The sequence below is a fragment of the Parasteatoda tepidariorum genome, chromosome 11, assembly GCF_982258835.1.
Source record: "Parasteatoda tepidariorum strain Cologne lab strain chromosome 11, Ptep-v5.0, whole genome shotgun sequence".
NCBI classification, from domain to species: Eukaryota; Metazoa; Arthropoda; class Arachnida; order Araneae; family Theridiidae; genus Parasteatoda; species Parasteatoda tepidariorum.
In genome coordinates, this window is record NC_141765.1 from 35352985 (window position 1) to 35371185 (window position 18201).

Below are 18201 nucleotides of genomic sequence, written 5' to 3' on the forward strand. Positions count from 1 at the left end.
ATTATCAAACATGCAATAAATAATTAATTCATGTTTGCTTCCTTTTATACTCAATGCAGTTACATTTTCTCTTATAGTTGTAATGCATAATTTTTGTCATGTATTAAAGATCATGCAAGTAAAATAAATTATGACATTGATTAATAGATTTAATAAACTTAGAGTTTTCTTTAAGCTTGTCAGGGACTTATAATAACCTTTTGACGCGAATTTTTATTAAACATACTTTTTTCCTTATTTAGATCAAAATAAGTTGAAAAATATTATATTTATCATTTTAATAATAGTTTTTATCAAAATTTCTGGTCATGAAATACAGATGAAGCACCGCTGTCTTTCTCTGCGTTGAAAGTAAAATCTTCCAAACACTTACGAACAATAATTTTTCGAATCTGCACTTACTTGCAGTTATTTAGATCTAAGAAAAACAGTTATTTATCATAGAAATTTTTTTAATTTACGAAGGCAATGATTGATAATTGTTTGAATATGAATGAGAAAAGAAGTTTCAATTCTTTTCTTTTAGGTACTATATTATAATTCCATGTATATAATTCCAGCAATCTAACACATTTTTTTATTAACTATTAGACTTTTTTTTACAATGAAAAATATTTTTCGTTTGTAACTAGAATGGCAAGATATATATAAAAGGAACACCGGTGTACCATCTGCAACAAGGGGTTAAAATAGAGATACGGCATCTCAAATTCAAATTTTACTACATTCCAAAATCAATTACTATTTTTAAAATTCGTCCCCCCCCCCCTAATCTGAACTTAAATATATTTACTTTGCGTCGCTGTTGTTTAAAACCAACTAAAAATAAAATTAATATCAAATTCGTAAAATTGTTATAATTAAATATAATGATCTAATTTTATAACGATGAAAGAAATTCCATTTTAGCGACAATAATATCAAGTTAAAGCACAACACTTAAGAATAACATATATGTTAATGTTTTCAAAAGGAGATATATTAGAGTTAACGAATTCTTTTTATTTAAATCAATAAAATAATTTACAGGAGCACTTTATATTTGTAAATGAAAACATAATTTAATCTTTAAAATAGTTTTTTTTTCTCCCCTATTCTCTTTAACAAAAATTAAGACCGATGTGTGTAAAATAAAACGATCCTTGCACTGAAAAAAAGTATGGTCAAAATCACCAGAATATGGTAAATTTTACCTTGTTTCACCGAGGCACTTTGATAATGATTTTGGTAAAAGCAACAATAAAATATGGTTTTATAATGTATGGCAAAATTTAGTAAATGAGGTAAAGTGTGGTCGTTTTATCATGATACCTTAAAACTATGGTATAAAAACCAATTATTTAGTTTAATTTTCAGTTTTGTATGATTTACTAAATATGTGATGTCAGTATTTTAACTTTAAATGCTTAACTAGTACTATAATTTTAGAAACTAAAATTTCCTGTAAACCATTACCATATGAACAGAAAAACGACCAAATGAATAGTTTAAATATCGTATGTGTTGGTTTTTAAAACCTGAATTATGTTGTTTTTTTATTGAAAATGTCATTACTATACAACACGGTAATTTTTTCTCCATGAGAGACATGAGTCAGTCTTAAAATTGTCATCTTTCTCTTAAGATTTTATAGTTAATTAATTTTCTTCCAACTAAAATTAATTTAAATTAAGTGACCACAAAATTGAAGATAAATAACATGGAGATAAATAACAAGATCAGCAAATCAAAATATAGAGGGGAAAAAAACAGTAAATACATCACTTACGCAAAAAAGTAAAAATAAAAAGGCTAAAGTAACTCTAAGACAAAATGCTCAGTTAAGAAGTAAAAAATTAATGTGCCAGAAACAGAAGACTATGGATGTTTTTGCTGACACATTTTCCAAGACCATGAACCAAAACATCAGCCGGTAACTTAGGACAATTCAATTATTATCGACGTCTGTTGTTTATTCTAGAGCGCTAAAACATTCTTTCGGAAAAATAAGTTTTGGATAAATTCCAAGCTGGAAAAAGATTCTCTGAGAATTGACAATCTTATTAATCTAGTTATTTTTTCCATGATTTTGACAGTTTTGCTGTAATATAAATCATAAATTAGAGAAAAACACCCGATTAAATTGAAAGACAAATAAATAAATATGGTCTTAAGAATCATTTACTCAAAACCTTAAAAATTATTTTATATACATTTAAAACTTATATTGAGAAGAAAAGAAAATTGTAGTTAAAATCACCAATATATAGTAAAATTTACCATGTTTCTGGCTTTACAGCAGCATCAAAAATATCAATATTCTTAACCGAAGTGCTTTGGTAATGATTTTAGTAAAATTAATAGTGAAATAAGGTTTTATAATGCGTGCTAAAATTTGGTAATTTTATCATGATACCTTAGAGCATGGTATAAAAACCATTGATTCTGCTAAATCTACTTTTCGGTGTTGTAATTTTTACTAAATGTGAGATAGTAAGAAAAAAAAATTTTGAAACCGGAATTTATGGTGAACGGTTACCATATGAAAATTTAGCAAATAAATTGTTTAAATCTCGTATATTTTGGTTTTATCAACTAGAATTACGCTTTTCTTCTAACCAGAAATGTCTTAATCATGCAGTACTGTGATTTTACCTGAACCTTTTTCCCGGTGCATGTTTGCCTTTCTTAAAAGCAAACATTGAAATTTTTTAAAATCATTAATATATTGACCACTGCATTTTTCAATGATCAGAACACATTAAATAAATTATGTGTGACGCAGAAAAACACCAATTGTGCAGTCAAACAAAAAAATAATGTGAACTTAAATTGCTTTGATCAAAGTCAAATTTCTAGTAAATATATTGATAAGCCTAAGGCTGTGGTCTATAAATCATAAATAATGTAAATAGTAGTTTTCTCTTGATTAATGCTTTTTCAATTTTCCTTATGGCTAAAAGGTTGCTTTAATGCAAAAGTATTGGAGAATGGCATACTTCTTTAGCATTATTTGACAATTTCTTTGCTATAAACAAGAACACGATATTTATCAACAACTGCAATAGTATTGTATGCCGATAAAAAGACACTTTATGTTAATTAGTTTTAAACGTTACTATAAAAATAATGAACAAGAAAAGATTGTATTCGGAAAAATATTTTCAGTTAGCTATTTAATGGCTGAATTTTAAATAAGTTAAATATGCATTTTAATAATTAAATTTAATTGCTTTCGAATTGTAACTTTACGCTGCTCCACTGTATGGATGAGTAGTTTCGTGTTTAATTTGACAATAAAAGATTTTATAATATCACATTCTCTATATTTTTATTTGTTTTTCTGTCGGTAAACAAATCTTGATCTTAGGGAATTTGATACCTACAGACTGAATGATGAATTCTCCTACATACTAAATGGCGATGTGTTAAATAGGTTTTATAAAATATCCTCTCTGATTATTTGTGTCACTTTTTAAATTTGAAGCTAAATTAGCATACCAGAAAAATTCCTTTTAAATCAGAATGCTTACAAAATCCCAAGAAACATTTTTTAAGACTTTTATATGTTGAAAGGGGAATAAAAATATTCCTAAAATATGAATATTCCGTTTTGTATTATATGATTTATTTTTGAGGTAAAAAACATTGTTGCTGTCAAATTAAATTGCATAATATTTCAATTCCAAAGAAATTGTTTGGTATCGTTCGTTATCTCTGGTTTTTTTTTTTACATTCAACATACTTGGTTAAGACTACAATTTAAGAAATTTCACCACCACCAAAGAAAGTAACTTTATTATAAAATTTTCCTTACCTAAAGTATTTCTTTTCCCCCAGAGAATCTCTTCAATTATTTTCTTACAAAAACCTTTCATTGAAACCTACCACTATGAAAATTCAAATACGCCCTACTTTGCTTTTGAAATCGTTGGAAACGTGTTTTACAAAATAATAGGATGCAAGCAAGCAGCTTTACATCAAAACAATTTAAAATTATTTTCTTTTTATAAATATTTTCAGTTGAAAGAATTTAAATTATTCTATCTAATCAAACTTGTGCTTTAAAGTGTCTATTGCATACAGTTTATATTAATCATATATATTTTATAGTTCCGTATAGCTCAAAGAAATTAATATTTCATATATTTTTAAAATATATAGCGTTTCGTGCCACATAACACTTTCAGTAAAAAAATTTAAAATTAAATTGAAATTTTTTGTCATACCTGTTACAATTAGATATTAGAAACTGTCCTAGATAGAACATTTTTTATCGAGCAAGTATGCATATATTTCACTGCACATTAAACAATTTTGTAATGAGATGCTTTTATTTATTTATTATTACGGTTTAGTGTCACTTAAATGTTTTCCGAATTCAGTGAACTTTTTCACTCACTAAAGGGAAAAAAAGTATATAGGAATTTACTAAAATCTTTTATATATATATATACATATATATAAATATATATACATATATATATATATATATATATATATATATATATATATATATATATATATATATATATATATATATATATATATATATATATATATATATATATATATATATATATATATATATATATATATATATATATATATATATATATATATATATATATATATATATATATATATATATATATATATATATATAATTTTTAAGGTTTATAAAACAGCCATTTTATGTTACAAAACTAGATTATCAACCCAGCTTTTTTTCATATTTATTTGTGTATTTTAAGTACCAAAAACACATAGGGTATGGAGAAAAGGGAGATTTAGATTAAATAATGATACTGAGTGATTCCAATAAAAGAATGATGCAGTCTGTATACCATTGCTATAGATTGTGTACGGCGTACCTGGTGTTCATTTATACGTGAAACACTGCTTGTAGAGCCGCAGACAGATATTCGCCTAAGGTTTTTTATAGCCTGATATATTTTAGGGTAAATACTATCGTGGCGGCTTATATGTACTAAAAAGGGTGCATTTTTCATAACAAAATAATAACTTTTAAAATGGCTAAATAACAATTTATTTAATTGCTCCTTTAGGATATTCAAACAAAACAGTCAAATTACAATAAATAAGATAGTATTCAAACTGTAACTGTAATAAATACAGTTTATTAACGGCATTCACTTAATACGGCTTAACAACCAGAATTTTTATTTCACCAAATAGGCTCACATAATGAAGCCACTTAGTTCCATGCGGCTGGATGCATATTATAGCCAAGAGGGCTAATTTGTCAATTTCATGACTGATAGAATGGAGGTTCAAGTCCCAGCGATAACATCCCAATATTTCATCAATTCCCTTTAGTACATGAAGAGTTTCTTGCGTACTGCACATTTAAATTTGTGACCCTGGATTATTAAAATACAATATTCTCATTCACGCGTGTATGGCAGCACCATAAAGCTACTTAGCAAAAAAAAGACTAGCATTTCCCATATCTTACCATAGGTGAAACAACCAGATAAACTAATAAAACCACATTCCATGGTTCATTTAACGAAGCAAAACTCAACCACAGCTTAACTACAATGTCCATAAAGTGACAAAAGTCTAGCTCCTATGGCCAGTTATGATAGTGAAACCATTCAAGGCAAAAATTAAAAAACGTGAAGTTTTGTATTCATGGTTTCTTAACTGTACTAAATGTAAGCGATTTCAAAGCCTGCCGCTAATTATTTTCCTGCAATTTTAGAAGGCAAATAATTAAATAGCATTCAACAGTAGAAATATATTCAGTGGTATTAGTTACTTAGACCTAGTTGTTGCAATAAAATAGATATTTCGAAGGGCGAAATGAAATACGATCCTATTTTGTTAAAACTTTGTTGAGTCTAATCTAAATTGTAATAATAAGACGTTGAGAAAGGGATAGGATGAAATATAATAAATATATAAGTTAGATCAACAAATGATGTCGACGCCAACGACTACAGAAAGACAGCAGAATGTGTGAACCTTTGAATAAGAACCTTTAATTCCTGACAGACTTCAATTTAATAATAAAAATTTCTGTAACCAAAATCACAAGGAAATGACATCTTAGAAATCAATTTAAAACAACCATTGGTACAAAATCGTTCTTAGGGACAAGTTGCAAGGCAGGAAAGAACATGCCTTCCCAGGTTACATTTTTTATTTGCTATATTATACAGTAAAATTTATAATTGTTCATATAATATAGCATAGAATTTAGCACGATATATCATCGCAACTGTAGCGTGTCTACCAATTACTAAGTGATTATTCACTAGTATATAAGACATGTTAACTCGATTCTATGTTGGGGTACCTTTCCGTAGATGAATGTTGACATTGTTGATAACATACTCCTCCCACATTGATGATATAAGGATGTGATCTGAACACGCCTACTCCGCCAGACACTCCCAGTTTGATTTGAATACTCCTTCTTCAATAGATGGTCCACATTAAACAGTTTACTTTCTAATTGTGAATGCAACATTGTACTCCTCGTACTGTTGATACTCAGTTTCTATCACACACAACGCCGGCCAGTATACATTCGACTGGTAATGGCAACACAAGAGCAACCACGACCGTGAACTTAATACACCTCTTACGATTATAATTCAAAGTCCGGGGATCTTAATACAGTTCTTCCGGCTTCTCACAAAAAACAGCAATGAATCAACAAGTATCTGTTTATCGAATTCTATCGCAGATAAATTTCTAGAGGGGGAGTATTGTAGCGAGTCCATCACTACATTATTAAATTCCAATTCGCTTGTATATAAGACATATTAACTCGATTCTATGTTGGGGCAACTTATTACAGACGAAGGTTGACATTGCTATAACATACTCCGCCCACAGCTACTATTATCACTATTACTAAATTGCGAATATATTTTATACCCTATTCATTTACAAAGTATTATCATATTCAACTAATTTTTCCCTTATGACACTATTATTATAATATTAATTATATATGCTAATGCGTTATTATTGCTGTACTTTTTTGAAATAATCACATAATCATAAAACATAGATAAAATGTGGATCATAAAATTGAATAATCATAAAATATGTTTGCTGCTTAAATATCAAAAAGGAAATTTTTAATAATTATTACAATTAAAACAAAATTTATTGTTATTGTTTTAAATATTTCAATTATTTTTGTTAAATTGCTTTATTATTTTCGTATATTTCCTATTTTATTTATTTTTTAACTAAAAAGAATAGTATTTTTATTCAAAATTTAGAAAATTTTTCACTGCATCTTTAAATATTTAAAAGATTTAAAAAAAAAGCAATGCTTCATAAAAAAAAACGAAATTAATCTTTTCTTATATATTTGGAGGTTTTGAAACGCAATTTAGATTAAATATTCGTATTTCACTATATCCTAAAATTTCAAAAACAGATTAAAAAAAAACGAAAATATTTTTTTATGCTTTAAAAGTTCTATATTTCGTTGTTTTTCAGTAATATTCCCCATTTTTGCAAGTTTTTTTAAAGTTATACTTAAAAAAATGCCTAACTACAAAACTAAAAATGAAACGATGGAGAATGAAAACAAATCAAACTTGCTTAAATATATTTTAACACCAAACTCATTTTTTATGGCTTATGATCCGTCAGTTTTTGATACGCAGCGGCATAACTTTAAGTTAATTCTGTTTTTATACAACACATAGTGTATATAAAAGTTTTTTTCTTCATGTGTAAAATGGATTCCAATAATATAAATTACCATTTATTTCACACTGCCATAATAAGATTTTTCTCGTTCTTCTTTAGTGTAAGAGTGCAATTCAAATATTTTTTTTTCTTCTTTTCTCTAGTTTCGAGCAGAGGATCTATTCAAATGAATTGCCGCAGATGTTTTGGTACCCACGATCATCAATTCTTGAAACTCAGCCCTTTACAAAGGTTTCAGTTCCAGATACCATTTTCTCATTTGCATGCCCTCTTCTTTTAAGAAAAGTTAGAAAAAGTAATCGAATATTTTTTCTTTAAATGATTTTTTTAAAATAAATTAAAAGTCGGAAAGACTGTTTCAAACAACATTATTCGAAATCAGATAGTTATCAGAAAGAAGATCAAATAAAAATTTATTTAATTGTGAATTTACCATATTTAAGCAAATCAGTCAAATAAACATAAATAATATGGTATTCAAAATTGTAAATGTGAGAAAACCGATTGTTAACTGTTTTCACCTAATACAGCTAAACAACCGGAATATCATAGCACAAACTAGATCCACCTAGTTTGTGCGAACCCACTTAATTCCCTGCAGATAAGTACATACTATAACCGAGAGGGCTAATCTGTCAATCTCATGACCGACAGAACGGGGGTTCGAATGTTGACATCACAATATCTCCTCCTTTCCTTCAACGCATGAAGAGTTTCCAGTGTCCTACACTCCCCAATTTAAGACCCTGGACTATTAGAGTACATTACTCTCATTCACGCATAGAAAGAAGCACCATAAAGCTGCTCAATAAAAAAAGTACAGTATTTCTCATCTCTTACGATGTGTAAAACAGCCAGATAAACTAATTAAACCCCATTCCTCGGTTCATTTTATAAAATACAACTCAACTACACCCTAACTCCAATGTCCATTACCTAACAAAATACCTAACTCCAAAGTCCAGTTAAATTTCTCTTTTTTACGGTTTTGAAACCATGCTGGTTGTAAATGGTTCAAAATCATATCGTTTGTTTTCATGGTTTTTCAAACATACTGGTTGTAAACAACTTCAAAACGATAAAAGTAAAAAATGTTCTTTTCTATAAACTTTACGGTTAATTGGGTGAACAGGTCGCTGCCGGTTATGTTACTGTAATTTTAGAATGAAAATTCTAACAACACAATAAATGTCTGTTGTTATAACCAAAACAATAATTAGATTTATTAACAAGCAATATTAACTAAAGTTTCCGTTCATTCAATATTTTACCTCAGTCACAGATATAATCAAAATGGTTGCAAATTTATGTTATAGTAAATTCAAACATATTTTTTAATAAATATCAGTTAACGCCAAAATACCTTATGAACTATTGCATTTTATCTAAAAAATATAATAGAAACAAAATTCAATATGAATAGAATAAATAAAATATACGGTTTTTATAGTAATGTATATGTAAATATTTAAAATTTATAAAGGCAATAAAAAATTTGATTGTGAAGTATAAGGACCCCTAAACCTAAATCTATAGCAATTTTTACTAACGTATTAAAATTTCAAATTGAAGAAATATTTATACCATACCAAACGAATTCACAAAATTATTTACATTTATACAATCTTAGTTCAGTTAATCCTCGCAGATTGTTTCATTAAAATATCAGCACATTATACTTTTGAGTGTTTTAATATAAAAATATAATAATATTCAGAATTTAATAAATTATGCCACGATTTTAGCAACAGCACGTACCAGCGTAACAATTCAATAAATGTTGCTTTAAAGTCTTTGCCCAGGTATGATTTCTCTTTGTCCTATGAATACATATATTTAATGCAAATTGAACACTTATTAAGTCATCGGGACAAATAATGAAATAGCTATCTACTAATCGTTGAAAAAAGTTTATATTTGTGATGGAAGGGCAAGGAATCGAGGACCACAATTTTATTTCTTTATAATTTTGCTGTACGGTTGAATTTTTTTTAGATATTTGCCTTTAAAAACGGAATTGAATGATATGTTAATTTTTTCCAATAATTATTTGTATCGTTTAATTTATTTTAAGTAATTATATTAAATAGATAAACATTAGATTTTAGGTATTAGGAACGATCTGTTTTGAGTAATACTACGAAATGTATTGCGTATCAGGTCCACTCAATTTATAATTCATTACATAAAAAAACAATGTAAACATTCCAATCATTTTTTTTAAATAATTGCATTCCATTCCTACAAAGGAACTCCAAATAATTTCATACTTAATTAGTATTAACTTAACTCAAACTCATTTAATATCTTATGCCATATCATAATATAACTTTTAGCCTAATAAAAAATAACTAAAAGATATATGTACCTAAAGATATATATACCAAATATATACCTAAATATAAAAACAAGTAATGTATTTTAAGCACTCAAATTAACATTAAATTACTTTCGACTTTTTCCTTAAAGGTATTAGCATAAGGTCTAGTACAAGTTTAATAATAGTAGTTAACTTAATTTAAAAGTTTTACATCAACAATAAGACGAAGGATACAAAACAAAATATACAGTGTTTATACCATTCATTTGATAATTTTTTCATTCATAAGGTAGAAGTTTTACCGGAACTTCTAGTTTTAAAAATTATAGTTCTTATTACCACCCACCCATTTGGTAAAAAATGCAAAAGTGGTAAGTAAATTTAACTGAATAAATAATGCTCATGTCAAGCTCTGAAGTATCATTTTAATAATATGAAATTTTACTAAGTTAACCAAATTTTATCACATACTATAAAAATCAATTTTATTGCTTTGTTTACCAAAATGATTCCCAAAATGCTTCGGTAAAAATTACTGATCTTTTGGTCTTCCTATAGACCCAGAAATACAGTAAATTTTACCATATTCTGGAACTTTTGACCATACTTTTCCTCAGTGTAATATTACTACCTTTAAGTATGTTTAAAACGATATGAATTAGAAAATGTGCAGTATTATTGACACGTTTCTGAGACTCTAGGACAAAAGTAGTAATAATTACATACAATTTTAAGTTACTTTGTTAGATTATTTTTAGTTTATATATATATATATATATATATATATATATATATATATATATATATATATATATATATATATATATATATATATATATATATATATATATATATATATATATATATATATATATATATATATATATATATATATATATATATATATATATATATATATATATATATATATATATATATATAATTAAAATGCGCTTACACCGGTTTTAGTTTTAAAGAAAACTGTTTAATGAAGTATTAAAGATTTTGAAAAATTTTCCCCTTGGAAATCAGAAACCCAAATAAATTAGCCTGTTCTCTAACCGAATTAATTAAAGCATTAATTGAAGCAAAAATCTCTTCTTTTTCGTTCGGAAATTCTAGTCTTCGTTATTCCACGTCTAAAAGCAGGCTAATTATCTCAAGCATATGAGATACTGAGTAGAGTGTATGTTTTTTTTTTTTATGTTTAGTTTTACTAATAAGTACATTTCAGGATTAAGGCTGAAAATTAACTATCATTTTATATTTACAACTTTAAAAAGAACTATTAAAGTTAACACTTGAATTATTTTATTAGTTTTTATTGTAAATGAGAATAATTAAGAATTATTTACTTTTTCTGTAAGGTATTGACTGATATGAATACGGTTTAATAATTTAATATATTATTTAAAAATATGTTTCTCTGATATGTTTTTCGTTATCTCCTTGAGTACAAATTATATTTTTTCATTTCAATAATTAAATATTCATAAATAATAAATCTAAACTCTTAAACTATGCAGTTTTTACAAAAGATTAAAAAACTAATACACTAAGAAGAAACGCCATCGAAAATTTATTATTTTAGATATTTAGCTAACAGAATGCCAAAACGAAATTTACATTCAATTTTAGATGAACGATTTTATTAATATTTATTATAATAATAATTAAAATGCACGTTTATGAAACGCGCTTTGTTTGCAAATTTTGCAAAAAATTAACTAACATAAAATGTATTCATGCGTTTAATTGTAAATAAAATATGTTCTTAAAACAACAATTTTGTACGTTTTCACTTGGAGTATAAAGAATTAGCAAGTACAATACAAACATGTAACAAAATGGACATAATTTGAACTATTTTTCAAGCCATAAATTAAGAGCTTTCTTTATTATCTAATGATTTAATTTAACAATTTAAAATACACAATAAAATTAATAATACAATTACAATAAAATGAAACTTAGTTTATAGTACAGCTTGCAATTAATAAATATAAGAAATTATTAAATTTCAAGCAAGCTACGATTAATATTTGATAAACTGAATATTATGACTGAGGATAACAAAGTTTTATTCTTTGCAGAATAGTGCAGCTGTGAAGTATATTGAAATAAAGTACAGAATTTGAAAAGTTTTGTTGAAATTGAATTTACACCTATTTCACGTGAGGAACATTTACGAAGCATTTTGCATCATTTTAAATCAACATACTGAGTAAGTGATTCAAGTCACTGAAAATAATGTAGATTAAATCATAGATATGAAGTACTTATAAGTATTTCTTATTAAAGAAAATTCAATGAAGAAATCACTAATTGAAATCAAAATAGCACTCAAAAAATACACATTAAAATATACTTTTAAATCTATGATACAAGTACTATACGAAAATTACCAAGACTTTGCTCATCGTATAGCTTGTAATTATATCTATCGGAAATTATTATATTTTAATAAGGCTATGATTGCTGTATGACAAATAAAGCTTTATGACTAATGATAACGATAACTTTTATCATTTGCCGAGTCTGTGAAGTATATTGAAATAAATTAGAGAATTCAAAATTATTGGTTAGAATAGAATTTAAATCCATTTCCAGTAAGGAACATTTACGAAGTATTTTGCATGATATTTAATCAACATACTGAGTTGTCGTTCAACTCATTGAAAACAATGCTGATTAAACCATAGGTGTGAAGAACTTATAAATGTGTCATATTATGGAATATTCAGGGAAAGAATCATCAATTGAAATCAAAATAACACATAAAAAAGCTACTTATACAAGGAAAACAAAAATCCTTGTTAAAACTTAATTCACTTTATTTTTTTTTTAATCTTATGCTTGATGCATAATATTGATAGAGTAAAAATTTTAATAAATTGCTTTAATTTAATATTAATAACAAGCATTGTTTTAAATTTAAAAATTTGTGTTCCTTTGTTATTCTTTATTTTTGGGAATTAATCATCTTTATTTTCTGCAGTAATTATAGAAAAAGTCTTTATCAGAAATTTTCATAAAATAACTATTGTGGTTTGAGGAAATGTCTTCTCAAAATTTTTGTTTTTCATTACATGCATAAATTTCTGTTTTCTCAGTAACAGTTCTTAATTTAATGTAATAATAAAAATTTTGGATAAACATTCTTCATCATTTGAAATTTTTCAGTTTTGCTTTCTGTGTGTCAATGTTTTAAAATTTTAGTTTAAATGAGATTAGAAAGTGAAACATATTAAAAATCTATTTAAGCTAAACTCATTTCAATTGTATAGAAGTTATAAATTAAATGTAATAAGAAATAACAAAACAATTTTATTTTTAAAATACTTAATTCCCAATTTATTTGTGTATATTGAATGCTTATATGCTTTATTCAGATAAAAATTATATGAAATCTAGGATTACATTTGCATACCATATAATTTATTTCAATATTTGTAATACATATTATTTTGTATACAAAACCGCATGTATCTTTTAACTCACTGACTATTCTGTATGTAAAAAGTCGTATTTAAACTTGCAGTCTTCTCCGCATAACAAAACCAGTTTATCCATGTTATTAGTTGGGGAAATAGTGTATTGGGGAGAAAAATCACCTCAATTTCATAAATTTCTTAATATCTCATTAATATATAGCTATAATGTAATGAATATTTTTTTCTCATCCAGCCAATATAAATATACATTATACGATTTATAATATCAAATTTGACAACCAGTCTTCAACTTAATATTAGTAATAATTACAGCTATTTTATTAGAATTATAGAATATTTACTGTGCCTGGAGTACATTAAGAAACCATTCATAATAATTTGAAATTGGATTTTATAACAATATTATTAAAAAAAAACATTTATTTTTTTTATTTCTAATAAACAGCAAATAATTCAAACTGCATTGTTATCTTTGGCATTGTTATAATATGTTATAGCATTGTTATCTTTGTTAATATATAATCGTTATTATATAATGTTAATAGCATTGTCCTCTTTGAAACTTAATTGTTAATTATTGTTGTTAATAATTTTCATTGTTATCCATGTATGTGTAGGTATGCACATAAATTATTTACAAGACATATGTTGTTTAGTATTTAATTATGAAGTTTAATTTTACAGGGTTGATAGAGTAAAAGATATAGTTTGATGATAAGAATTTCCACTAAAAAATAATGTAAGGAAAGAATATATAATCAATAATTTAAAGTAGAAATCTATTTTAATTGAATGCTCTATTTGTCTGTATTTCTCCTTTATTTCTCTTTAAAGAAAATTAATACGTAATTAATAATAAGAACGCGACACATAATATACCTAAAATAACTTACAAAAAATCATTCTTAAAGTATCATCTATCTCACAATTCAAATTAAATTTAATATAATTATTTGCTTCAAAACATAAATTAATTATTTTAAAGTTAATTTGTTTTTAAAGTTCAAATTTCAGAAACTAATTAAAAGGTATTGAATAAATAGTTTTTACAACTCGGATTTTAAACTTTTTTAGGTTTAAAACTCCTTTATTTTAAAATTGTTATTTTGATTTTTATTTGATGCAACACCCCATTATTTTTACAGAACTTAATAAATTTTTAGTATTTTCGAATATTTGAAAGACACTAAGAGGAAGTGCACGAAATGAGCAGAGTTATAATTAATTGCAAGTATAAAATATGTAAGGAACTAATATGTATAAAATGTATATAGATAACTCGCACTATCAACTCAATCAAAGCGAATCAAACTTCAAATGAGAAATAATTATTACTTGCATAATGATGACACAAACATATATAACATATTAATAATCTAAAAAATAATAATAACATTTGTAAAAATAATACAAATTATGATTACAAATAGTTGAATAAAATATTACTTTAAAAAAAATCATGTACTTACCCTGTTGAGAATGGAAATGATTTTTTGATGAAGGATATAAACATTTGACACAGTTGGCGATAGACGGTTACAATGGACACAAGTACGCTTCGCTCAAGAAGCAGAAGTGAGTCTATCATCATCTTTGGCTTAATTAAACATTGAACAACAGCCTTTCAAAATAAAAGAACATGAAATGAAGGTAAAATTATGCGAGACTAGTCTCAGTTTGGACATCAAGTCCTCTACCGCTGTCCAGAGCACCTTGCCTTAGAAGAGGAAATCTGCGGCTGGAGTCCCGTTTGAGAAGCGGAGCTGCGCTTCCCCCTCTCCGGAATTCCGGGGACGAGAAAGCCGGGCTGCATCGGCCCAGTAATGGCATTTGCTGTTCTGGAAAATCAACATCACACCTTGAAATTCGAGCTATTTCTCCGGGGTCGGATATGTCACTATCTGATAAACCATCACTTTCCATTGAAGCCAAATGTCGAGGTTCAATCTGAACACGTACAGTTATAGGACAGTTTGAAACATAAACTTCCATGTCCATTGAAGATGTTGGGCCATTGTCCCGACGAGGAGTGTCACAACCATCAGGATCAATTATTTCTATATCTTGAGGAGATGGAACAAATTCATCGAGGCACAGTTGCATCATCATTAGTTCTCGATTTCTCATTCTCCCATTTGGCCCTGTACTATATTCTCTTTTCATTATAGGCAGATAGGCAGGGGGTGGTTTGGCTCCTTTACTAGAGCAAGTTGCTGCAGCGATTTCTATTGTCGTGTGATCTTTTTTTCTGGCACCAGTTGATTCACTCGCTTTTGATTTTATAATTGTTCTAACATCTTCTTTAATCGGAGTGATTTTTCCTGGTTTACCGTTTGCTAAAGTCACAGATTGTTTTCTGAGGGGTTGAGGTGGCACATCAAAAGCTTGTGGAACACATAAGTATGGTCCACTTGAAGAAGGTCCATTCTGTTTATCTTTTTTATCATCAATTAACAGGCTTGTGAGTAATGAATTATCGGTTGATGCATGATCATCGGTTACTGGAACAACCTTCGAGCGGTCGTCATGAGTTTCAAAAGTCAAAACAAATGCGGCAACAATGAAAAAGCCACCGAGACCCATAATAACTGGTCCTACATAGGTTAGGTTGTGCAGGTGATATTGACGATCTCTATCAGTCACCTCAATGGTACTGTTACCAGACTCTCTGATCTCTGTGGACAAAGTATCTGCATAGAATCCCACGACAGACATCGTGGTACCGATGATCAGCAAAATCATTCCACCACTTAGGGCTTTACAAGTAAGCCATAAACACTGGACGGTTACTTTGTTTCGAATGCTCTGTATAGTGCTAACTTTTTTCTTTTCCTCCTCCTTTTGTTTCTGGAGTTGCGCGAGTTGGGCATTTGTGAGGGGCTGGTGTGAAAAAGCTCGTTGCCGGCCCTTACCGGGAGGGGGTGCACCTCTTCCTGTGTTTTGCTGACGCAGTTGCCTGCCAATGACAGCCGCGCTATTCATTTCGCTTCTATTACTGTGTCAAACAGCAGTCGGCAACTCGAAAGTCGGCAAAAAATATTTTTTTTTAGTTGCAAACTTAGGAGGAGGGGCAAAACTAATTCCGCGCTAAGTGCTCCAATGTGATATCAATTATAGGTATAAAAAGATGTACTGGGCAGTATAGGAGGGCGACAAACTGGACCGCAACCGGACACGACGACCCCCAGAGAATCTTCTTCAAATGTTTAATATGATATTCTAAAAGTACTAGATGGGACTTCAGGCAGAATCCTCAACAAGACAAAGCGTTCTTCGCAGCGTTTTCGTTTAGACGGGGTAGTTGCTGTTGTTGTGATCGGGTAAGCAATATTTGTGGGACGGGCACCTCTCACGTGCGCTTATGAGGCCACCGGCGGATCTAAAGCTTTCCTGCGAATCCTCCGCCTTGGTCCAAGTACGGAGAAATGAAGAAAGGGGTGCGCATGCGCCCACTGATACCTCCCTCTCGCAGAGCTAAAAAGGCGCTCGTGATGCAATAAGCCCCCCGTTCACCGCGCCTGACCTCAAATGGGATGCAGGATTAACTCCCGCCTCTAATCTCCTGTCCTTCGCATTTGCATATAGATCGGAACTTTTATTTACTTCAGTCCAACTTGTTAGTTTCCTTTTCGTTCAACCATATATGATATATGTCGCTGTATATGTGCTCTGAATTTGTGTTTCTTTTTTTATCGATATTGCTTAATTTTTTCCCAGCCTCTTTGGAAAAATCCCATGAGAGAGTAAACTAAACACGCGATCACTAACTTTTTCCCTTGAATAATAAAAACGAAAACAGTTTTTGGTTAGTCTTTCCCAAATATTCTTTATTTCCTAAGAAAACGCAGGATTTATTTCAGAGTATTTGTTGTTTGAGCTAAAAATATACAAAAAGTTTCGTTGTTTTCCAAAATAAATGAAAAACACCCACTCTTAATATGCAAATAAAGCGGAAGTAAGAAATACATTATGAGTTTCTTAAGTTTTATTTTACTCTTTGCAATTCGCTATTTCAAAACTGTTTCAGTATATTGAAACCTTTTTAATTTTGTTTTAAAATTTTTCAATTGAATAGAGTAATATAAGTTTTTTTAAAATAAAAACAAATTATGTAATAAAATATTTAAAAAAAATTTTTTTTTTGTAAATATTGAATATATTTTGCATTTATAAAATATAGAGTTTTATCTTTTACTATTTACGAATCTTTCAATCATAATGAACCGGTTAAAGTATAAAAAACGTTGAATATTTTTTCTCCAAATTACAGCACAATTATGAATAGGTTGCTAAATCAACAAAAGATTTCTGTTTGCAACATTATGATATATATTTTTTAATTTTTGATAAGGCAATTATTATCTAATTAAACTAGGAAATCTGTATTCAAAACATTATAAAATTCAATGGGATTTGTTTTTCTTAAGCACTACAATTAATTATTTACCTGAAATCACTCCTATTTTTTCTGCTTAACTTTCCCATCGCCAATTCATTTACGATTCATTATAAGCCCATGTCTGGTTGAAGAACAAATTGCACAAATTTGCAAAAGACATTGCACAGATGCATCTATTATAGTGTGGAACAAATAGAAATAACGGAATAGCGTGGAACAATACAAGGAGAAATAAGTAGAGATTCGAACCCGCTATGTGTTCGAATCTCTACTTATTCCTTTGTTTCCTTCCAATCCATCTAGTGATCCTTAATGATAACCTTCTCTTGTGCTATTTGTTCCTA

General features: G+C 28.0%; 1 protein-coding gene and 1 long non-coding RNA gene across 2 annotated transcripts in view; one reads left to right on the forward strand and one right to left on the reverse strand.

Annotated features, from left to right (window-relative positions):
- LOC107443691 (uncharacterized) overlaps nt 1–13101 on the forward strand; it is a 74088-nt gene extending 60987 nt beyond the window's left edge. Inside the window, exons 3-4 of the long non-coding RNA XR_001584017.4 lie at nt 7827–7978; nt 12097–13101. This is a non-coding gene — a long non-coding RNA (uncharacterized LOC107443691). The remainder of the gene's footprint in view (nt 1–7826; nt 7979–12096) is intronic.
- Nucleotides 1–16959, reverse strand: part of LOC122269370 (uncharacterized) — a 107369-nt gene extending 90410 nt beyond the window's left edge. Inside the window, exon 1 of the mRNA XM_043042117.3 lies at nt 14928–16959. Coding sequence (XP_042898051.1) covers nt 15115–16440 — 1326 coding nt within the window. The 5' untranslated portion in view covers nt 16441–16959 and the 3' untranslated portion in view covers nt 14928–15114. The remainder of the gene's footprint in view (nt 1–14927) is intronic.
- Between the last annotated feature and the right edge of the window lie 1242 nt (nt 16960–18201).